The sequence below is a fragment of the Somniosus microcephalus genome, chromosome 11, assembly GCF_052327205.1.
Source record: "Somniosus microcephalus isolate GS21.2 chromosome 11, FLI_Smic_1.0, whole genome shotgun sequence".
Classification (NCBI taxonomy): domain Eukaryota; kingdom Metazoa; phylum Chordata; class Chondrichthyes; order Squaliformes; family Somniosidae; genus Somniosus; species Somniosus microcephalus.
Window position 1 is genome coordinate 56,456,703 of NC_140997.1, and position 24,813 is coordinate 56,481,515.

Genomic DNA, 24,813 nt, shown 5'->3' on the forward strand with positions numbered 1-24,813 from the left:
CTTGATATTTTAAACTTAAAAAGTAAGTGAGGTATGATGTGATATTCTAGCACTTTCCAACACCAGTGAGATCTTATGAAAGCCTAAAATAAGCCTAGTAACTTTCCGTTGCCTGTGTGCCTTACCTAGATCTCAAAGCAAGGATAGAAAGTCTCAAAAAGGTATGGAGAGTGATCCAAGATCTGAAATAATCTAGGACAAGAAGGTTAGCAAAGACCCAAACTGTAAGAACCATCGAGATCAAAATGTCAGTTGGCTATCCAGTAGCTAAACACACCTTAGGAGTGAGCCTTTGGCTCAGTGGTAGCAGTCCCGCCTCTGGGCCAGAAGGTGCAGGGTTCGAGCCCCACTCCAGACAGTCCCAGTGAGTGGAGTTGGAGCTCCGGCCTTGAATTCTGGGTTGACATCCAGCGGGATACTCGCATCCAGCAGGTGTGGGTGGCCCCATCCCCCCCAATCGTATGGATTGTGGGAGCCCATAAAGCCCTCCCGCCATATAGGACTAACCACCCTACGGACTGGTATAAAGATGGTTACAGCCATGGAAGGAGTGTTAACGTCGCGGCTTGTCAGACTGTTAATCAGCTTGCAGATCCTTCCATTACTTCATACTGTTCCCCAAAGGGAGCAGCGAGAAGAAGCAGCACACCTTTATCAGTACAGGGAAAATCACCTCTCATGCATCAGATACTCAGGTTGCTAACAACTGTGATTTAGTCACCATAGAATGTTTTGTGTGTAGCAATTGTTTCTTCACAAGATAGACCTGGTTCAGCTTGTATATCCCAAACATGTTTATAAACAATGTGTTTAGAATTTTGCTATTCTTAACACAGAGACTTAGTTTGCCCAGTACACCCGATATGCCCTCTGATATTTTATTCAGTACGTAGACCCTTTATAGAGTTGTAGAGTTACAGAAACTCTGCAGAAGTGCTTTCTCATAAGTGCTGGGTTGTACACAAGCTCTACTAAGTAAAAAGCTATTAGAATTAGTCACAGGAACTTGGGACAACTAGTTGACCTATGCAGGGACCAAGGACTCAAGGCAGATAGATGACCATGAGAACAAGCCATCAGTAGCCATTAAGAGTTTCCTATAGTTGCCCACGGAAACATTCTATTTGATCCAATGAGTGCTTCTCCACTGCTACTATTGTATTAAAGAAGTACTTTTCATCTGGCTTTAAAACGCAGCAAGGGTGTAGTTCAGCTCACCCAGGGTACTCTTGTGGCAGTAGTTCCAATGCCTCGTTGATCTAAGTCAACCAAGTTTTAGACTTAGGACTGGAATATGCCAGGGGATTAGATTTTAGACAACATTACTAACAACAATAATGAACCTTTGCACTGTATATGATGTAATGGTTTGATATCTTCTTCCAAGTTGCAGGGCCTACTAAGCTAAATTAGTTAGGTCCCATCATTAGGGCATGGTCAGACATAACCACTTGTTTAAGTGCACTGGCATCACAACAATCGGACCATCTCACTCCACATGCAGGATGGGACTCATCAGTGCCATCGTAAGTACAATTAAACTCTGTTATTACGTCCTCCTCTCCATCGAGTAGGATACATTTCTATTGAATTGGAGTTGAACACTGCAGTCACTGACGTAATAAAACTCACGATGCACTTGGTTTGAGCATAAAGCAAGGCTTTAATCAACTTTGTTTCAGAACATGGGAGGTCTAGTTGTACTTCACTAGTTCCTTGTCTTACAAAATGTCCCTGAAAAGCTGGGGCCGACGCCCAAGTATTTATACTCCTTGGGCGGCGCCACCAGCTGGCCGTCCAGCGTTATTTCACGAGTAGTTTCTTGATGAATGATGAGATTTATAACAGTCATGACATAAATTACATTTATAAATGGCTTCTGCTCTATGCAGAAATACTGACTCTATGCATCAATATTCAAGAAGTCCACCTAGAATAAGGTAGGGTTACATTCTGCCATTTTGTGCTTGCAAAACTTTGATGGCCTTCAGATCCGGTTGTTTGTTGAAAGCTAATTTCACCAATGGTCAGAATCTCCCTTGGATTTAAATGTAACTACAATATTTCAATGTCCTTTGCTACCTACACCATTATTAGATTTGAGGTTTCTTAAAAAAATAGAAGTTGTAAATAGCAGTGATAGTTACATGCAAGTAACTTTCAAATTAATTTAGTGTTTACTTAGCTCTTCAAATTGGAGATTAATCAATTCAGTTACTCAGCCTACAAGAACAAACATGACAAAAATACATAGCATAATGGTTTATAAAATCTTATCAACTATTCGTGCTTTTAAATAATAAGTGAGGTTTTATATTTTCCTTTTGTTAGAGAAAAGTAACAAAGGTGCATGAAAATCATGAAGCTATGGCAGCTTCATATATAAATGCATCTTAGTAGTAAAGATGAATCTATTACTATCCACTCAAGTCAACAAGTTATACAGAATGTAATAAGATATGCAAAAGACTGAAACTAATAGAATTGGTTTCCACTACATTATTAATAAACTGGTGAAATATGAATACCAATGTTAAAAAGCAAGGTTTATTCTATGAATTTTGTTCTCTACCAAGAAAAGGGAGTACATAGTTGGGAAATGGAACATGTTTCTCTTTAGGCCCAGTAATGACATGTGAGATTAGGCAAGTATAAATTGCAATAGATCTTGTTTGTATGAGTCCCCAATTACACCATTCCACCCCCCCCCTCCAACTTTAGATTTGTCATACCATCCATCATCTGCAGCCTCGTCAAACTGCCAACAGCCAGACAGCAGAAACTAGTATTCTGTCCAGTTTAGATTTCGTTTTAACTTTGTTCTATTAAGTGCAATCTAACTTGTTGACATTTATTTAAAAAAAAAGTGTAACAAATCTGTTGTTTCTAAATGTATTAAAGTATGTTGTTGTGCATCAAATGCAACTATATTGCTTTGAGTACCTGTTATATTAGTATCACACAGCAGTTAGAACCCATAGGTCATCGTTGGTGCAGATATAATGCATGGCATAGTGTGCCCAATCACTAGATTTCCATGTTATAAGATTATATTAAAATATTTTAGGTTAAACATGGTCTTGTTACAATACCAAAAAAAAGTTTAAAGTGTACTAAAATTTTCATTCATAATGACAGTAAACAAACCAAAACTCCTAACAAATTTTGAGGACTAACATCTGCTGTTAACAAAAAATGCAATGCTATCAAAGGCAAAAAGAGCTTCTCATGAAACGAAAATAAAAGTTATACATAAATACAACTTAATGCAGAAATTGTAGGGGTATTTGGTATCTATTCCTTCTTCTGGGTGGATTTGGCTTCAGTGTCATCTGGATTTGAACTTGCAGAGTAACCAATGGTTTCTTCTTTGTTACTTGGAGTGCTTAGGAAAAGGTAAGAATATTTTTTTTAACAGTAGTCTGTATTATCTAATTCAAATACATTTGATGTGTTACTCAATGCAACTAAAATTATAATTGGAGGTAAGAAATAAAGAGCAAACGCATAATTCCCCACACACTAGAATTTAGCCATATAACTAAAAGCAAAATAATGCTGGCAATCTGAAATAAAAACAAAAAAAATGTTAGAAACACTCCGTAGGTCAGGCAGCATCTGTGGCGAGAGGAAGGTCCTCAACCTGAAATGTTAACCCAACCTTCCTCTCGCTGCAGATGCTGCTGAGTGTTTCCAGCATTTTCTGTTTTCATGTTAGCCCTGTAACTTTAGAGCTTATGGAAGCTGTGGAATAAACTGAAATACAGGTATTGAAATGCCTACTTTCTGTTGCTTGAGAGAGCATTACATTTTATGGAGGTCCTCCAGTACTGGTGACTTTACAGCAATAGATGAACTTTTTGTAAAATACCTAAAGGCCGCCACAACATTCTGGTATGGTCTGGTGTTTTCCATTCTGTGTTTTAGGAGTTTCCATTCAAGATAGTGGGAAAGTGTGGCTGAACCTAATTTGCTAGATGTCTCAAGAATCAGGAAGGCTACAAAGGCAAGTGTACAGGGATTTATATTTTAAAATGTAAATAACAGGGTCAAGTTGAACATCTTACAATTTCGATCCTTTCCATTCCACCCAGTCGATTGGACTCTGATTCCCTATGCTTTTAAACTTTTATTTTCTAAGTCTCCCCAGACCTTGACAGAGGGAAGTTGCCTAAACTTCTTGGGGATTAAATTGGTCTTCGGACAGTAGTGCAAAATAGCTGATAAGTGAAATGGCATGCTCGTTTTACACCCTGCCCAAGTTTCTATTCCATTGTAGTCTTATCTCTTCAGTGGCCAGAAAAGCAAGTTAATTTGGATGGATTTGATTCCATTCCTTAAGTTTCAAGAATTGATCAAAAAGTGTCTTAATTTTCACACAAGTACATTTTGTACTGACATTAACTTTCTCATGAAGAAATAGCGATAGGTGGAATTCCACCTCCAAGGTGAGATGTGTCCTTAAAAACTCAATAAATAGTCTCTGCAAAAAGACTAAAGGCTTTTCAGAAAAGTGTTTGAGTACATATTAAAGACATTGAATGAAACACTATGATTGCTTGCAATTTACAGCACCTAAGAAAAATAAATTTTTGCAAATATCTTCAATACAGGTTTTAATATATTTTATTGTACCTATCTGAAATTAAAGTAGCTCTAAATGTTTATAGTTAATATATTAAATTCCCTAATGGAATTAAATACAATTTACAGTATTAATGAAATGTCCTTACCTTGAATTGTGATAATAACTCATTGTCATGGAAAAGGTAAAATAGCAGATAGCCAGAAGAGAAGAGATGGCCAATGAAATGAGAACCAGCCCACATAGAAAACAAAGGAGGACGACTCCACCTATTGACAGCATCAGGCCTGGTAGGTAAGTGAATAAAAAAGCTACATTATACAGGGAACAAAATGTTTTATAGTGGCAATCTGTCAATGTAGGAGACTTGATAATTAAACTTGATATTTTTTCACTTCTTGTAGATATTGTGAACTCATAATTTTGATTTTGTTTGCTAAAATGGTTATTTTCACCATGTCAGGGAGATGTACAAAAAAGGATTTAAAAAAAAGAAAAATATTGATAGACAAATCTGTAAATTACTGACATTATCTGGAACTCTATAAATTCAGCAACTAATTAGCAGAAAATGAAAATAATTTACAATGTAGGTGAAGTTGCTCGGATGCTTGTATGGTCAGAATATGAATATATCACACAAGAAGGCACCTTAATTGTTTTAACATTCTGTGAAATAAGTATAAGCTCCAATTTACAATTCATTACCAGGGGCTTTACTTAAGCCTTGAAAATAAATTAATAAACCATTAAGTATTACCTTGGGTTTTCTGCCATTCCAATTAAAACATTTCAATTTTTTTTTTGTGCCCAGGATGAATTTAATCATTGAAACCTTCCTTCATATGCGTAGCAGAGCAATGGATATCAAACTACATGCGAAATTGTTGTCTAGATGCCACTCTCTGACCAAACTGGCTGGTGTCCACAGGGTTGAAACTGAACAATCAGAATGAGGATCTCTCCTACCGGGTATGATTTTTTATTTTAATTGTTTCAGATGGTGTGTGTCTACTTGGTTGAAAGTATATCTTTCCTGGCCCCAATCCAGACACACACAATACTCTCATTAAATGAAATTGCATATCAGATGTGTTCCTATTGTTTTTATTCAGTTTTTGGTTAATTAAGTAATTCTGATCAGAAATTCAATCAAAGGGAATAAAAACAGATGGGCCTAGAAAATCATGAATGCTCATTTTTTGCATTTGGAAGTGTCATTAACTTATAGGTACAGTAACATATGAACAGTACAGTAACATATGAACAGCATGCATGATCTCTCCATTTAACAATAAGCAAAATTTCCCCAGAGATGCTACAGGCAAAAGAGTTACATAAAAAATATTCTTGAAGCTTTCAGTACCTTCCATCACAATGAAACCAATGCAGGCCAAAAGAGATGTAATCACTGCAAAAATCAGGAACAAACCAACTGGTACAGCTGATATTATAGTAAAAACTAGTAGTAATAAGGCAAGGAAAGGGTGGTCATCTAGGTACTGACCCACAGAGGAACTCATGAAGGCTGCAACCTACAAACCAAACACAGTAAGAGAGAGATTAGAACGAAAAAAAGTGAAATCATTCTTTGTACAGTTGCGATCATACAATTGTTTTTCTTTGGTAAACTGAAATTATATGAATAGTTTCCAATTTAATTTGGACTTTTTCCAAAAACGTGGGGAACAATGAATTTTCTAGCACTCATTAGTAATAATGGATTTTTATAAAGTACAATAAGTTATTTACAAAGTACAATAGAAATATCAAATGATAATAAGAGGACAGACTAACAAAGGTTTAAGGAATGAAAGATGGTCATTCGTCCCATTAGGTTTGCTCCTTCTAGGCGTCTGTGTACTACCTCCATTATAAAAGTCTAGTTCCAACTAATTTTACATATCCCTCTTTTCCCCTCCTTACTTGTCTTCTCCCCGAGCGTGCACCAACTGTGCCTAAAAGGGCACGTGGATGTCTTGCTTCTAGTTCTCACCAATGCTACTTTTGAATGAATCACCAAGCGCTACACAAAAGCAGCAACTCATTTTACCCTGTTGGGAAGTGCAGGGCCTCCAATCAACAACTGCCCAAACAGCATCACTGAAAAGCAGAACTGATGTGGAGGACCATGCGTATGAAACCACATCCTATTACTACGTATTGAAACTCCAACTAGCTATTTCATTATGGCATCCTCTTCCTAACTAATTTAACTGCTGAGGGAATACCAAGCAAAAACTGTGAAATTACTTCCTTGACCCTTAAGACATCAGAGCAAAAAAAATTCAGCATATAAATCGAACGCTGCTTTATGCAGACTTGTTTACACAAATCACCAAAAGTAGTGACGCAGGTTAATAAGGCCATAAAAAAAGCAAACAAAGCATTGGGGTTCATTTCTAGAGTGATAGAATTGAAAAGCAGAGAAATTATGTTAAACTTGTATAGCACCTTGGTTAGACCCCACGGAGTACTGCGAACAGTATTATAAAAAGGATATAGAGGCACTGGAGAAGGTGCAGAAAATATTTACTAGGATGGTACCAGAACCTAGAGATTATACCTATCAGGAAAGATTGAACAGGCTGGGGTTCTTTTCTCTGGAAAAGAGCAAACTGAGGGGTGACCTGATAGAGGTCTTTAAAATTATGAACGGGTTGGATAAGGCAGACGTAGAGAAGATGTTTGCACTTGTGGTGGAGACCCGAACTAGGGTCCATAAATATAAGATCGTCACTAATAAATCCAATAGGGAATTCAGAAGAACTTTCTTTACCCAGACGGTCATTAGAATGTGGAACTCGCTACCACAAGGAGTAGTGGAGGCGACTAGTACAGGAAACTTTGGTTTATCCGGAGGTTATATGTCCGGAATACTCGATCTAACGGCAAAAATCAGGAGCCGTTTTCTATAAGTTTTTTTAGTTCTCGTTGCTTTTTTTTCCCCCAGTCAGGCACTGCAAGGTCTGTAGCTATAGCAACAGCTTCAGCTAGAGACGCTTGCAGCTGCAGCCGACTGTTTAGAAGCTGTTGCTAAGCAACAGTGTTTGTTGTCAGATACGGAGATGAAAACCTCCGTATGCTTCAACATTAACTTTGTATGTCCGGCAGTTTTGATAGATTGGCAACAGCTCGGTCCCGTCGGTGCCGGATATCACAAAGTTTCCTGTATAGATGCATTTAAGGGGATGCTAGATAAACACGAGAGAGAAAGGAATAGAAGAATATGTTGATGGGGTTAGATGAAGGGTGGGAGGAGGTTCAGGTGGAGCATAAACACTGGCATGGATCCGTTGGGCCAAATGGCCTATATCTGCGCTGTAAATACTGGGTAATACTAAGTGATATGGAATCTTTTACCAGAAACAACAGTGGAATCAAAATCCAGAATAGCATTTAAAAGGGAAGTGGATAAATATTTGCAAAAGAAAAAAAGTACGGGCAGAGGGTAGGGGAATTGGAATAAGTGGATTGTTCTTTCAAAGATCCAGCAAAAGCACGATGGACTGAAAGGCCTTCTTCTGTGCTGTATGATTCTAACCTGATTTAACAGTATGGATGTTACATTCTGAATGAATGAATAGAATATTTATTTCAGTAACTTCCAATCCCTTTCATAGCCAGTATGGCAATTAAATCGACACAGCATTAACTAACTTCATTAAATGTCTGTTTCTTGCATCTACTGTTCTGTGGCAGGAAAGAAAGATTCTTTTTATATACAGTATTACTTGAAACTTCCCAATTTTATACTTATATTCATTACTTGACTGTTCGCAACCTCAGCATCCTATTTCATTCAGAGCTGAGCAACGGACCACATATCCTCTCCATCCCAAAGACTGCCTATTTCCACTTCCGTAACAATCGCCTGTCTCCGCCCCTGCCTCAGCCCGTCTGCAGCCAAAAGCCTCATCGATGCCTTTGTCGCCTCCAGACTTGACTATTCCAATGCTCTACTGGCCAGCCTCCCACCTTCCATAAACTTCAGCTCATCCAAAACTCTGCTGCCCGTGTCCTATCCTGCACTAAGTCCCACTCACTGAACACCCCGGTGTCTGCTGATCTACATTGGCTCTTGGTCCACCAACACCTCAAAGTAAAATTCTCATGTTCAAAGCCCTCCATGGCCTTGCCCCTCCTCATCTCTAAGCTTCTCCAGCTGTACACTCTTACGCATGCTGAAATCCCTTCGCCCCACTATTGGCGTCTATGCTCATTATAGCCTCAAGCTCTGGAATTCCCTCCATAAATTAGTCCACCTCTCTCTCCTCCTTAACACATACCAAGCTTTTAGTCACCCCTCCCAATATCTCCTTTTTTGGCTCGTGTCAATTTTTGTCTGATTATGCTTCTGCGAAGTGCTTTGGGTAGTGTTTCTACATTAACGGCGCAATTTAAATGAAAGTTGTTAAATAGTCTGCTTCAACTTGTAATAAAATATCCTTCAGGTACATCTCAGGAGTTACTTTCATTTAATTATCAAAATCACACCAAAATTTTAAATCTTTTTCAACAATATTCTGAAGCTACATGTAATAAAAATGAAATTTTACGTTTTCAGGCACTGCTAATCAGTATCCTCACTATTTGTCTCAGGTCAGTAACCAGGCAATTCAATGGAATACTCTTGTTGTGACAAAAGCACTCCTGATTTATATAGTACAAATGTGAGTGCTGACCCTCCATTGTTTAGCTTGTATGGACCAGTGGAGTGTGCATCACAGAGCAATGAATTTTAGTATGTACAGTATATGTGTACAATTAATTATATCTTTCTAAAACACTCATTCAAGTTTGGCTAAAAAAAGTATTTCAATCTCAGTTCCAGTTCAGGGTTCTAACAATGCAGCATTAGACTGAATGAGAGTCTTTCAGTCCTTGGTCAATCGAGGTTGAGAACCCAACAATTTCAAGTTAGGCTGATTTTAAATTGAACTTGATGCTTTCTCCATCTTAAATCAAAGTTCCAAGGCTATAACAAATCAGCTAGCTTCTGATGCTGAAACTCCCAGAACTGTAAAATATTTTAATGCCAAATAAGAGTTCAAGCCCACCTTGAAGTTCTGCTCTTCTCTCCGATGTGATTTCCATTTGTCTCTTCAACCTTGTTCATCTTCATTGCTTTCAGTTTCCCTTCTCGTGCTTGATCAGGTATCTGCCAAGACTCGGTTTCACAGCCACATCTCTTTCCTCAGTAACTGTCTCCGGTTCAGAGTTGTTCCACGTGGATTCCATCTGAACTTCCACCCTTCATTTTTCGGATCCACCCAGGATTACAAATATCTCCTCGATATTCATTGTTCCTCGAACTACTGCTCTCGCCGCATCTTGAGATCCACGCTCAACGCCATGCGCCGCCACATGAACACTCTCGACCTCTCTCTTCAGCAGCACCGACGCACTCTATCTCAAAGCTGTCTGGGTCCACAGTTCCATTTCATCCTTCGACTCATCCGACGCTTCAACAAAAAACTTTTTTTCTTCCTTTCTGATGTCAAGGATTGCAAGCTTCATCAACTCTTGGACACCAACGCCCCCCCGGAACCTTCTTCCCCGTTACTTTCCTCTGATCCCATCCCTTCTCCCAATCTCACCCCCTGCCGTGTTTTCACTATCCCTTCTGACCTTCCCCTCTCCGACCCCGAACGATCAGTCCTCAAAGGCCTGAGCTTCATCCCCTTACGCCCCCATCTCAATGAATTTCGAGCTCGGCACGATGCCGAACTCTTTTTCCGTCGCCTTCGTCTTCGTGCCCACTTCCTTGGCCAGGAGTCTTCCCCCCGCACAGCTGACCCTTTCTCCCGCTTTCTAAATTCTCGTTCTACTTGGACCCCTCCCTCTGGCCTCTTACCCTCTCTAGATCGTTTCATTGCTAACTGCCGATGTGACATCGGCCGTCTCAATTTCTCTGCTCCCCTCCCTCACTCCAACCTACCTCCCTCTGAACTTGCAGCACTCCGTTCTCTCCGATCTAACCCTATCATCATTAAACCTGCTGATAAGGGTGGTGCAGTTGTTGTTTGGCGAACTGACCTCTACCGTGCGAAAGCTGAACACCAGCTCTCCAACACCTCCTCCTACCTTTGCCTGGACCATGACCCCACTTGCAAACATCAAGCCATTGTTTCCAAGACTGTCACTGACCTCATCTCCTCTGGAGATCTTCCCTCCATGGCCGCCAACCTCAAAGTCCCCCAACCCCGCACAGCCCGCTTCTACCTCTTTCCCAAGATCCACAAACAGGACTGCCCTGGTAGACACATCGTTTCAGCCTGTTCTTGCCCCACAGAAATGATCTCTTCCTATCTCGACTCTATTTTTTCTCCCCTTGTCCAGTCTCTTCCCACCTACATTCACGACTCTTCCGATGCCCTCCGTCACTTTAACAGTTTCCAGTTTCCTGGCCCCAACCGTCTCCTTTTCACTATGGACGTCCAATCCCTCTACACCTCCATCCCCCACCAGGACAGCCTGAGGGCGCTCCGCTTCTTCCTTGAACAGAGGCCCAACCAGTCCCCATCCACAACCACCCTCCTCCGCCTGGCTGAACTTGTTCTCACATTGAACAACTTCTCCTTTGACTCCACTCACTTCCTCCAAATTAAAGGTGTTGCTATGGGAACCCGCATGGGCCTTAGCTATGCCTGCCTATTCATGGGACATGTGGAACATTCTTTGTTCCAGTCCTACTCAGGTCCCCTCCCTCATCTCTTTTTCCGGTACATCGATGATTGTATCGGTGCCGTTTCCTGCTCTTGCCCTGAACTAGATAAGTTCATTCACTTTACTTCCAATTTCCACCCTTCCCTCACATGGTCCATCTCCGACTCTACCCTTCCCTTCCTTGACTTCTCCGTCTCCATTTCTGGCGATCGGCTTTCGACAAACATCCACTACAAGCCCACTGACTCCCACAGCTACCTGGACTACACTTCCTCCCACCCCGCTTCTTGTAAGGACTCCATTCCATTCTCCCAGTTTCTCCATCGCGTCTGTTCTGACGATGCCACCTTCCATACTAGTGCTTCCGACAAGTCTTCCTTTCTCCTCAACCGAGGATTCCCCTCTACTGTGGTTGACACGGCCCTTGGCCCTGTCCGTTCCATTTCCCATACTTCTGCTCTTACCCCTTCCCCTCCCTCCCAGAACCACGATAGAAACATAGAAGATAGGAGTAGGAGTAGGCCATTCGGCCCTTCGAGCCTGCTCCACCATTCAATGTGATCATGGCTGATCATCCAAATTCAGTACCCTGTCCCTGCCTTTCCCCATATCCCTTGATCCCTTTAGCCTCAAGAAATATATCCAACTCTTTCTTGAATATATTTAATGAACTAGCCTCCACCGCCCTCTGTGGCAGAGAATTCCACAGGTTCACCACTCTCTGGGTGAAGAAATTCCTCCTCATTTCTGTCCTAAATGGCTTACCCCTTATCCTTAGACTATGACCCCTGGTTCTGGACTCCCCGGCCATCAGAAACATCCTTCCTGCATCTAGTCTGTCCAGACCTGACAGAATTTTATAGGTTTCGATGAGATCCCCTCTCATTCTTCTAAACTCCAGTGAGTGTAAGCCCAATCGACACAATCTCTCCTCATACGTCATTCCTGCCATCCCAGGTATCAGCCTGGTGAACCTTCGCTGCACTCCCTCCATGGCAAGAACGTCCTTCCTCAGGTAAGGTGACCAAAACTGCACACAATACTCAAGGTGCGGTCTCACCAAGGCCCTGTACAACTGTAGCAAGACATCCTTGTTCCTGTACGCGAACCCTCTTGCTACGAAGGCCAACATACCATTTGCCTTCTTAACCGCCTGCTGCACTTGCATGCTTACCTTCAGCGACTGGTGCACAAGGACACCCAGGTCTCTTTGCACTTCCCCTTCTCCCAATCTATTGCCATTCAAATAATAATCTGCCTTCCTGTTTTTGCCATCAAAGTGGATAACCTCACATTTATCCACATTATAGTGCATTTGCCATGTTTCTGCCCAATCACCCAACCTGTCCAAATCGTACTGGAGTTTCCAGACATCCTCCTCGCAGCTTACCCTCCCGCCCAGCTTTGTGTCGTCTGCAAATTTGGAGATATTACATCCAATTCCCTCGTCCAGATCATTAATATATATTGTGAACAGCTGGGGTCCTAGGACCGATCCTTGCGGTACCCCACTAGTCACTGCCTGCCACTCGGAAAACGACCCGTTTATTCCAACTCTTTGCTTTCTGTCCGCCAACCAGTTCTCTATCCACGTCAATACCTTGCCCCCAATCCCATGTGCCTTAATTTTGCACGCTAACCTCTTATGCGGGACCTTATCGAAAGCCTTCTGAAAGTCCAAATACACCACATCCACTGGTTTTCCCTTATCTATTTTACCAGTTACATCCTCAAAAAATTCCAGTAGATTAGTCAAGCATGATTTACCTTTTGTAAATCCATGTTGACTTTGTCCGATCCTGTCACTGCTTTCCAAGTGCTCTGCTATTACATCTTTTATAATAGACTCCAGCATTTTCCCCACTACCGATGTCAGGCTTACCGGTCTATAATTCCCCGCTTTTTCTCTACCACCTTTTTTGAATAGTGGGGTAACATTAGCTACCCTCCAATCCATGGGTACCGTTCCAGAGTCTATCGAGTTCTGGAAGATGACCAGTAATGCATCTACTATCTCTTGGGCCACTTCCTTAAGTACCCTGGGATGTAGACCATCAGGCCCTGGGGATTTATCGGCCTTCAGTCCCATCAATTTTCCTAACACCATTTTCCTACAAATACTGATTTCTTTCAATTCCTCCCTTTCATCAGACCCTATGTTCCCCGGCATCTCTGGGAGGTTATTTGTGTCCTCCTTTGTGAAGACAGAACCAAAGTATGTATTTAGTTGGTCTGCCATTTCCTTGTTTCCCATTATAAATTCCCCTGATTCTGACTGTAAGGGACCTACGCTTGACTTCACCAATCTTTTTCTCTTCACATAGCTATAAAAGCTTTTACAGTCAGTTTTTATGTTCCCTGCTAGCTTACTCTCATATTCTATTTTCCCTTTCTTAATTAATCCCTTTGTCCTCCTTTGTTGACTCCTAAACTGCTCCCAATCCTCAGGATTATTGCTTTTTCTAGCCAATTTATATGTCCCTTGTCCTCACCTTTCACCCCACCAGCCTCCACATTCAACGTATCATCCTCCGCCATTTCCGCCACCTCCAACGTGATCCCACCACCAAACAGATCTTCCCTTCACCTCCCCTTTCAGCATTCCGAAGGGACCGCTCTCTCCGCAACACCCTGGTCCACTCCTCAATTATCCCCAACAGCCCTTCTCCTTCACCTGGCACCTTCCCGTGCAAGCGCAGGAGATGCAACACATGCCTTTTTACCTCCGCCCTTCCCACTGTCGAGGACCCCAAACACCCCTTCCAGGTGAAACAGCAATTTACTTGTACTTCTTGCAATTTAATATAATGTATTCGCTGCTCACGATGCGTTCTCCTCTACATTGGGGAGACCAAACGCAGATTGGGCGACCGCTTTGCGGAACACCTCCATTCAGTCCGTAAGGGTGACCCTGAGCTTCCGGTCGCCTGTCACTTTAATTCACCGCTTCACTCCCGCTCTGATCTCTCCGTCCTCGGCCTATTACATTGTTCCAATGAAGCTCAACATAAGCTCGAGGAACAGCACCTCACCTTTCGATTAGGCACTTTACAGCTTGCCAGACTCAACATCGAGTTCAACAATTTCAGATAATTATCCCTGCCCCCATTTTTCATGCTGTATGATTTTTGCCACTCCCATTTGCAACATTTTATCTTTCCTGCCTCTTACAAAAGTACAGGATGTTCTTTCAATTCCTTCCTCCCCTCCTAACCCCCACCTCCCCCCTGTCTCTGCACGTGCTTAATATCTGTTACATCTCCAGCTTTTTCCAGTTCTGATTAAGGGTCCCAGACCTGAAACGTTAACTCGGTTTCTCCCTCCACGGATGCTGCCTGGCCTGCTGAGTATTTTCAGCATTTTCTGTTGTTATTTAAGAGTTCAAGGTTATTCAGTTCAAACATTTTTTTCAATCCAAACTGCTGGCTTAAATCTTTTCACAGCATGTGTACTCTTAAGATTGGTTTCAAAATGTTTAATATATTTTGATTCTATAAACATCTAGACAAAAGCCAGTCATAATCTGAAGGAAACACCAAGCAACAAGAATATACCAAGACTGGAAGCAACCCAGGATTGTTTAGTTAAATGATTTGGTTCTGTAGGATTTTGATTTTGCAGCAAACAAATGAAATTATATAAACACATCAGTGCCAAGTTAGACCATTACAAAAAGAATTGAGTGTGGTTTGTCAACCAAAGGTTAATCATTTATTTGAGCCGGACCCTTTCAGAATGACATGTTACTACCACATACAGTAGTTACTCAGGAAATGGCAAGCTCCAACTTGTTCAAAACATATTTTCATCAGAGCATACCTAGTTAATCAACTATAATAAACCAAGGTCCTTTAGGGCATGGTGTGTTTTCTTTTGTATGTTATAGTTTAGGCAGCTACTAGTTAATAAAACATGAGACCAATTCAAATTCTGGATTAATGAATAATACTTGATAAATCTACACAGCTCTAAAAATGACAAAATATTTTTCCTATGTCTTTACAGCAAATGTATTATTGATGCCAAAAAGACGTTATTAAAACCTTATTTTGCCTTTATTCAGTTGGCTACTCAATGCCATAAAAATGTGCCATAGCATAATGCTCTTAGTCCAGAAGTGATGATGACGTACATGAAGGACATCATACCTTTGAGTTGCTGTTGATTGTATGCATCATTGTATTAAATCGATTCTGCAGGTCTTGCATTTCTCTTGATAACGGTAACCCTTCAGAATCTGACATTTTACCCTGCATTTCATTTACTTCCAGCAGGATGGATCCTCAGCGATACGAAATATGGTCTGTAAAGAAGAGAGATTTTTTTTCAAGCAATGCATAGATCCCACTTGCTGAAAATGTAATAAAACTGGGTGAGATTACAGGTGGCTTGAAATGCACAGCTGTAGCTTCTTCTGAAATTTTCATACCAGAGCAAACACATAAATAGCTATCACAAACTAACACTGATGCCTGGTAATAATAAAACTGTGAAGCTTTTAAAATAAAATAAAGTTCATCTATTTCCATTTACAGGCATGCCCATCAGGTCAGGACTGCTTTCTAACCATGTAAAAGACTAATTCTCTCATCTCCCTAAAAATATCTGGTTAGATTCTCGCAGAAATTTTCCCCTTAATATAATGGTATCTTTTTTGCTCACGCAGGACCATGAGGTTTAACTTCCTGAAGGAAAAACAGAATGTTTTTATAGTCACAATAAAATAAAATCATCAACTGAACCAACTGTTTCTTTCACATTTATAAAACCCAACACAAAATTTTGTCCAGACCCAGTGGCTTAATGAATAAACCACTGGCCTCATAGGCCATCCAGGGTAAAGCAACAGTGTTTGGATTTTTGATCAGAAAACTGACTGGATTATTTGGATCCACTCAGTTCAGTTGGCAGTCTCTGGGTCAGAAGGCTGTGGGTTTGAGCTTACATCAGCACTTGAGCACATGAACTAGCTTGATACTCCAGTGCAGTATCAAAGGAGTGCTGCATGGTCAGGAAATGTTGGATTTTAGACATGACCTTAAACAAAGGTCCCGTCTGACTATGCAGGTGAGGTTAAACATTGTCACGGGAAGACAATTGGTCTTCTTAAAAGAAAACGGTATTAAATGGACGAAAGACCTTCATCCAAAGCTATTGTGACAAGTACAATCTAGCTGATTCACATTTTAACTGATAATGACTCAGCCATTATCAGATTTATAGTACATTAACTGGCCAGGGTTCTGATCTGTACTCTGGTAATAAAGGCATGCATACAATTTCACTTTATAGGCTTTGACATTTAAAAATTGGAGATAGGGCTACAATTCTGCAGTGCTATTTCTCTGGCCTGTGCTCCCTACTGGGAGAGTACAATCGATGATTTTACACTGGAGATTAAAAAGACAATTTAGTTACTTCGCTCAAAAGCAGCATTAAATTTTATAATAGCAAGGTTTCAGATTTTAAGTAGACTATTAAAATAATGAAAATTTGGACTAATTGCAGCTGCACTTTAAATCCCCAATGTTCTTTTTCATATTTTATCCTTTCTATTCATACTGTGGCTCACCAGCTGCATCATTCTTACTCTTTAGACTCCTCGAAATAAAACTGATCCCCCGTATCAGTGTTCTGTGATACTGAAGATACGTGTGCCCAGCATTGAATAATAAGCCAGACTCTTGGTTTCATCTGTCTCTATTTATAGCTTGGTCTCTAGTTTAACAGCTAATTTCACTAATGGCTATCGGGTTATAGTGCGGACTTCAAATGGGACAGACAGTCAGCTCTAATCTTCAAATTAACAATACAACAATCCAAAGCATATACAATCAGAACTCCTATTCATTTGAAGAAGTACAATTTCTATCACATGCATTTAAGTACAAGAAAAGCCAGAAAGCTGGGTGCCACAGTGCATTGATGAAGGTGCTATCTTTCGGGTGAGCTGCTAAACTGAGGCCCCATCTGCCTATTGAAGTGAACTGAAATTATCCCATGGCACTATTCGAAGAAGAGCAAGGGAGTTCTCTTGCTGTCCTGGCCAACAGTTATCCCTCAACCAACACCACCAAAATAGATTAACTGGTCATTTATATAATTGCTGTTTGCATGACCTTACTGTATACAAATTGGCTGCCACATTTGCCTGCATAACAGGGACTAGACTTGAGGAATTCATTGGCTGTGAAGCGCTTTGGGATGAACTGAGGATGTGAAATGCACTATTTAAATGCAAGTTAGTTCTTTCTTTAATATTGAGGAATCCAATAACTTTTCAGTTCCACAACAATGCTACAATGTGCTGTGTTAATTGTACACTACTGTAAGCATATATGTAATATATAGCAGCATTTCTGAAGATGTGGCAAACATAGGATCACGTAGAAGATATACATGAATGCACATAGCGAATGAAATAAAATAAATGAGAAGCACAAATTCAGCTTAAAGAGTATAATGTAGTAACCACTGCAGAGACCTTGCTACAAGCTGGGCATGTCTGGGAGCTAAATATTCCAGGCTATAGGATCTTCAGAAAGGATAGGGAAATTGTAAAGTAATATTGGTAAAATATATATTTACAGCAGTAGAAAGAAAGGATTTCAGTAACGATTATTAGTTAGTGGCAAAATTATGGGTCGACCGAAGGAACAGCAAAGGATGGAGTTGTCTACAGACCTCCTGACAGTAGTGATGTAGGGGGTGAATAAATATGGAGATCAGAGAAGCATATAGCAAAAACAATGTGGTTATGAGAGATTTTAATTATCATATAGACTGGGAGAAGCAGAACAGCTAAAGAAGTAAAGGCAACATATTTCTAGAATATATTCAGAACAATTTTCTGGCACTATAAGTTTTAGAACCAACCAGGGAACAGGCGATACTAGATTTAGTGATGAGTAACAAACCAGAATTAATTAACCATCTGATGGTAAGGGAACATCTTGTGAAGTGATAATAATTTGCCTGAATTTAATATTAGATTTGAGGGGGAGAAAGGAGAGTCACAAACCAAAGTTTTAAATTTAAACAAGGCAAACTTCAAAGAACTGAGAAATAAATTCACCACAGTAAACTGGGCTGAATTCTTAATGGATAAACCCACAAACAGTGGAAAGTATTCAAAGTACTGTATTTGGTACAATACAAAACCTGTACATACCCCTAAAAAGGCAAAAGCTCCACTTGTGTAGTTAAACAACCATCAACAACAAATGAAGTACGAGATAGAATCAAAGAATGAAAGTAAAGGCTTACAAAAACGCAATTAAAAAGTGGAAATCTAGTGGACAAAGCAACAAAAGGATAGTAGGCTCTGCCAATGGGATCAGGAAGTTACAAAGGGACATAGATAAAGTGAATGAGCAAAACTGTGGCAGATGGAGTTCAATGTGGGGAAGTGTCATCCACGTTGGATCTAAGAAAGACAAGTATTTTCTTAATGGTGAGACTAGGAAGTGATGCTTCAGTAGTGCAGAGCCTTGGTCAGACCCCATCAGGAGTACCGTATTCAGTTTTGGGTACAGCACCTCAGGAAGAATATAATGCCTTGGAGGGGCAACAGTGCAGATTCACCAGAATTATACTGGGGCTTAAAGGGTTAAATTATGAGTTACATAAACTTGGCTTGCTTTGGAAGGTTGAAGGCAGATCTAATTGAGGTGTTTAAAATGATAGGGAATCAATAGGGTAGAAAATAGATTCAGAGAACTGTGTGGAACCTTACTACATTTCTTAATTTGTAAACTAAACAATTTCAGCATTTACAATAGACACAAGAATTGTAATACAAAAGCAAAATACTGCAGATGCTGGAAATCTGAAATAAAAACAGAAAATGCTGGAAATACTCAGCAGGTCAGGCAGCATCTGTGGACAGAGAAACAGAGTTAACATTTCAGGTCGATGATGAAAGATCTTCTGTGTGTTTGTAGCCTTCTCAAACTTATTGCCAAACTCTATCTGGTTATAGTCAATGTTTGCAAGATGCTCCCTTACCGTCAGATTATTAATTAATTCTGGCTTGTTACTCATCACTAAATCTAGTATGGCCTGTTCCCTTGTTGGTTCTAAAACATAATTGCCTGGAATTTGCGGTCAGCAGTGAAGCAAAGGCGGGCGCCGCTGGCCCCCGAGAGAGTTGCCCACAGAGATCTCGATCTCTCTGGCGAGAAGTTTGCCTTTTTTGACGTTCAAGTGATTTCAGCGCAGTGTAGTGGGAATTCCCTAGTGCGATCTGCTGTGACGTCAACAAGCAGCCAATCACATTGCAGAGTTCTCACAGGGAATCAGGAAATGAGAAGCTGCTTTTATCTGGACTTTTAAAAAATGTTACAGAGAGCAAAACAAAGATTGGCGCTCTCACATGGTGATAAGGTAGAACCTGAAAAATCATGAACAAACTTTTTAAAAAAATTAAAGTTTCTTAAAAATTTTAATTTTTATAATGGAGAAATTTGACACGCCACAAAATTAAACTTAGTTTTTCAGGGCCATAACATTTATTTAGCAGTCAATACACTGTTAAAACCCCAGTTACACCTAATCCAACAAGGCTCAACATTTAATGGGGTATTTAACAGCGATATTACCACGGAAAAGGCCAAGTTTTTGTCAGTTTCATTGATTACACTGATTGCTGGTTATGGGTGAGGGAGGCATGTGGGGAGGGCAGGGGCAGGGGCCACAGGGCAGTCAGTGTTGGAGCAGTGAATGACTGACCGCAACTTCAGGATTGCTACGTTTAGCTGCACATGTTACATCCTGATGTTGCGGTCAGTTTCAAAGGGGACACTGTTAGTTCACTGTTATTATCCACTGCAAATTCTGGCCTATTGTTTCAGAAAACTGTCCTGAATACACTCCAGAAGTTCGTTGCCTTTACAACTGGAGTGGTTTTGCATCGCAGTCTCTGAAAATTAAAATCTCCCATTATAACCGCTTTGCCTTTGCTACATGCTTCTCTGATCTCTGTATTTAAACTAAAAATGCATAATCGAAGATGTTACATAACAAGATCAGAGTTCAATAGTACCAGCACTCTCCTTTATTCTATTTCAATAAAAAGACAAAAACTAAAAACTGCACAGAATATAGAAATAGCCCCTGTAGCATTCATATACCAAGATCCAACTCTGTCAATATACTATCTGAATCACCACAAGCAACTACAAGGCAATGCCTTCATTTCTTTCACACTAATGCTTTTCAAATTTTAAGATTACTTTGCCACCTGCAATTCCAACTAGAATCAATACACAAGCAACTTTATTACCTGTGTTTTATGGCTGTGCCCAATCATAGTTTAAATTTTAATACCACGATTCATGTGATAGTCTGTTTTATACATTATGGAAAACAATAGTTGCTTGGTGACACAAAGCTGTAAACAATCTCAGTTCAGATTACTTTATAATAAGTAATTGAGTTTTGCTTTTAGGTTCAGGATGTTCTCTGAATTATGATTATGTTGCACACACTCCAAACCTTCTATTCTATTGTACAACTAAATAATTGTTGGGTAACTATTTGAAATTAGAATTCTTCTACCCTGTATTTGGTATCACAGCCATTATAGAACATGGATAATATGAGTATATGTAGGCTACATTTAGAATTGTTGGCAATAGAATCACTAAAAATTACCACAAAGAAATGTTTTCTTCCTTCTACAAAATAGTGTATTGTTCATGCTTCCGTTAAGCCTACCAATTTCAATGTGTGCTGTTGGGCTGAAGGAATTGGCACCGTGCATTGCAGCCTAACTACAGCAGGACTCAAATTCCCAAGCAGCGTATGGTAGATTGTCTAAAACTCAGAAGTTTATCAAATGGATTGAGGATCCGTACCCCATCCAATGGGTGTCAAACCTTTGTGCAGTAGGCTTAATCAGCATGCCACAACTATTGAATGGGCAGCCTATGAACAAATCACTTTTGAGGCAGATAGAATCAGTTAAAAACCAAGACCAACTCATTGTTTTCTGCCTGGCCTGCTGAGTTTTTCCAGCGTTTTCTGTTGTTATTTCATTGTTTTCTATCTCTTGGGAGTCATGGAGTGTGCCATTTCTACCAGGTAACAGTTTTTTTTAAATTATTAAATGAACAGCTACAGGATATTCTGGATATTAGTAAATGTACAAACTCACTTTCTCTGAAATAATTTACAGTAGCCCGTTCACTCAAAAGTCACTGACTGAAACGGGAGACAGCGCTGATAAAACTGCAGTTTTCAGCTGCTAGCTCCTCCACAATGAATCACAAGACTTCTCTGCAGCCAGTAAACAAATCAATATTCAATTTGTAACACTTTTTTTTTTAAGAATACAGAAATATCACATGGAAACATTCTTAACTTACTTTCCATCAAAACATGCAAAGCAAACGCCAAGCCTGGTGACTTTTTTTGGGACCCAACCATAAATGACTGAGAATAAAAACACTATTTCCAATGTAAGAAAGCATTAATTAGCAGGTATTCTTTGTCAATTCATTCTATTCCTACACCAGTTGCAATTTCTGCTGAACCTGCAGCTTGCTAACTGCATACACCAGGTTGATAGGAGTATTGCCATTAATCCTTGAACTGCTTTGGAGCTCTGCTTAACTTCCCTATGACCCCACCCGAGAACACTCAACAGTAAATTCCTATGCCTGAGAATATAATTTTGTCATAATAAATTGTTGGGGAAATAATTAAGTGATGATAAAAATGTCAAAAGCATTGGAAATCATAATAACGATCATGAAAAGTCATGGGAAATGTTTTCTGGTAATAAAGCTGTCTTTATTTCGATATTTTTTCTCACTCTGCAATTCTGTTTCTCTTTCTTATTTCACTTCTTTGTCTCTTTTATACTCTTGCTTTTTTAACCTCTTAAACTTTAAATTCCTTATTCTTCTGTTTTACTTCTTTCTCCTGTTTATCTCTAAAGGGAAGTTAAACACACATAAAAATGTACACGCAAAGTTTATACTAGGTCAGAGAACCGAACGACTGGCTAGAAAAACAGATTATCTGTCTGCAGCATGAGGAATTCGGTGGGAGAGTGGGTTGCAGTCAACAGCATCAAGAATCAGGTGGGAGAATGGGTTACAGTCTGCAGAATTAGATGGGAGAGTGGGTTGCAGCCTGCAGCATCGGGAATCAGGTAGGTTTTAGCCATCAGTGTCAGGAATCATGTAGGTTTCAGCCAGCAGTGTCAGGAATCACTTGACTATCATTTTCAAATACTTCCTTGAAGAGGAACCCCACCAAATATTGACACACTCCTGGGTACTCTCTTATTTCCAAAAGTTAGTGCAGCCACCCAAACAAAAAAGCTGTGCTATAATGGCAAGACATATTTATTAAAATACAGCAATAAAGAGGCTACTAAGTCAACAAACAAATCTGAGGATACATGGAAACAAAATGAACTACCTCATTGACACCCTGGGACTCTTTTGCAGATCCCCTTGGATCAGGAATCCCAGTTTGAAGGTATCAAACTTATGACCCAAGAATCGTTTAACTGAATTTCTGCCAATACAACAGCTTGCATTTAAACAGCATCTTTAATGTACAAAATGGCTCATGAACATCACAGAGTGGTATAAGAGGAATATAAAAGCATGCCAGGGAGAGTTTAGGGAGGGTGTGTGAAGTCTTTGGTAAAAAAAGGGTTTTGAGAAAGTTCCTAAGAAGAGAAAACTGGAAGAGGTGGAGGGGTATAGGAAGAAGCAAGAAATCTTTAATTTCCTGAAATCTATTCAATATGGATTCCAACCACTTCCTGTAAGAAATACTAGGTTCAATGCCATACTGCAAAATCTGGAAGGTCACTGTTTATTAGACTTGCCTCAACGCATCGCTTGGAGTTAACTGTCAGAAAAGTTTAATCATTTATCCAGTCCAGTCCTTGAATGTGATACAAACTTGCTGTTTTCATTAGAACAAGGGAGATTTGGGGGTGATTTGATAGAAGTACTTAAAATTATGAAAGCGTGGAACAGAGTAAATAGAAACAGACTGTTTCCAGTGATTCAGCGATCCAGAAGGAGAGGACATAGATACAAGATTAAATGCAAGAAATTTAGGTCAGAGAGCAGGCCCAGGAGATTTTTTTTTAAAACACATTGGGTTATGGGGCAGTGGAACACACTGTGATTGAAGCAGAAACCATATCAATATTTAAGAATAAAGTAAGTAGGTGGTTGAAGGCCAGGGGAATAAAAGGATGTTGGAAAAGAGTAGGCACGTGGGATCGGGATTACTTCTCGTGTGAAGGATAATCAGGGACTGATTGGATCTAACGACTGTTTATTGTCATTTCTATGCAAGCAGGTTCCTTTGTTCAGACCACCTCCTTGGCAGATGAAAACATAGCAACAAGCAGCGAAGCCCCTTCCCTGGGCCCGGCATAGCAACAAGCAGCGAAGCCCCTTCCCTGGGCCCGGCATAGCAACAAGCAGCGAAGCCCCTTCCCTGGGCCCGGCATAACAACAAGCAGCGAAGCCCCTTCCCTGGGCCCGGCATAGCAACAAGCAGCGAAGCCTCTACCCTGGGCCCGCCATAGTAACAAGCAGCGAAGCCCCTTCCCTAGGCCCGGTATAGCAACGGAGGCCAAGCTTCCCTCCTCCAAGGTCGAAGTAACATCGAACGACGCCGCATCCGCACTCCCATAGCAACCAGTTCACGGCCTGGTCCTCTCCTGGAGGCGGAGGCTCGATGGGAATTTACAGCCGAAGCGGACCCGTGGAAATGGACAGGGCTGCGAGTAAGGCTTTACCACAGGACGCCCGCTTAAATTGCTGCTGATCCGATGGGGGTAGATCCTCGCCCTGCCCAACACCCGGCCAGAACCAACCTGCAGGATGCTGCTTCCCCAAACAACCGTGCCCGTGTTCCCGGCGATATTAAACCTCCTTCCCCGCAGCGCTCGGGCTTACTTCCTTTCTCTCCGCTGTTAATGCCGCCGCAGCTACCCTCTGCTGATTTATTTTATACACACTTTGCGCCCTAAAATACAGAATGCATCGAGTCCCGGAAGCTATGGTTCGCTGTTCCGGAATCTAAGGGACGTGTCTTTACTACTGAACACTTGAGAGATAACAGCGTGCACATGATCTTGGGGTAGGGACTGGAGGGCGCGGTGGATAGTGCAAATAGTGTTATTTAAGTTCATAAATTTCCTTTGATTTTGCTTAAGTTCTTTATTAGTTGTACCCCTCTTTTTAAAAGAGACACTTTTTTTTGTTAGGTTTTTCGTTTGATGACACTGGGGCACCACAGCATTTTCGGAGAATACTCCCTCTAATTTCCCCCCCGTTTATGGCTTCATAAAAGCTTTCGTAGATACCTCTTCAGAACTTCCTATCGGAAGATAACCGAAATTAGCTTAGTGGAGTAAGGATCAAGTCTTTTATTTATATAGCACCTTAGCACGCGCCTCAGACACGTTTCAAAGTACTTCACATTAGTGAATTACTTTCAAGTGCAATCAATGATCGTTATCTTGGCATGAGCGTAGTCCAGCCACTGCCTTTTTAGACGATTAAAGCTACACAGCT

At 40.6% G+C, this 24,813-nt stretch overlaps 1 protein-coding gene across 3 annotated transcripts; it reads right to left on the reverse strand.

The window, feature by feature from the left end:
• Window positions 1-1,643: 1,643 nt before the first annotated feature.
• Window positions 1,644-24,341, reverse strand: LOC147110596 (lipid droplet assembly factor 1-like). Of its 3 annotated transcripts, none has more exons than XM_086000741.1 (5): window positions 24,193-24,341; window positions 15,403-15,557; window positions 5,952-6,120; window positions 4,734-4,872; window positions 1,644-3,385 (listed from the first exon to the last, which is right to left on the reverse strand). In XM_086000741.1, exons 2-5 carry the CDS (start codon window positions 15,508-15,510, stop codon window positions 3,295-3,297), a joined length of 507 nt encoding a protein of 168 aa, XP_085856867.1. In that variant the 5' UTR covers window positions 15,511-15,557; window positions 24,193-24,341; the 3' UTR covers window positions 1,644-3,294. The 3 variants fall into 3 exon arrangements, with proteins under 3 accessions (XP_085856867.1, XP_085856866.1, XP_085856868.1); XM_086000740.1 differs by having other exon boundaries at window positions 24,111-24,339; XM_086000742.1 differs by lacking the exon at window positions 24,193-24,341 and adding an exon at window positions 24,033-24,073.
• Window positions 24,342-24,813: the final 472 nt, after the last annotated feature.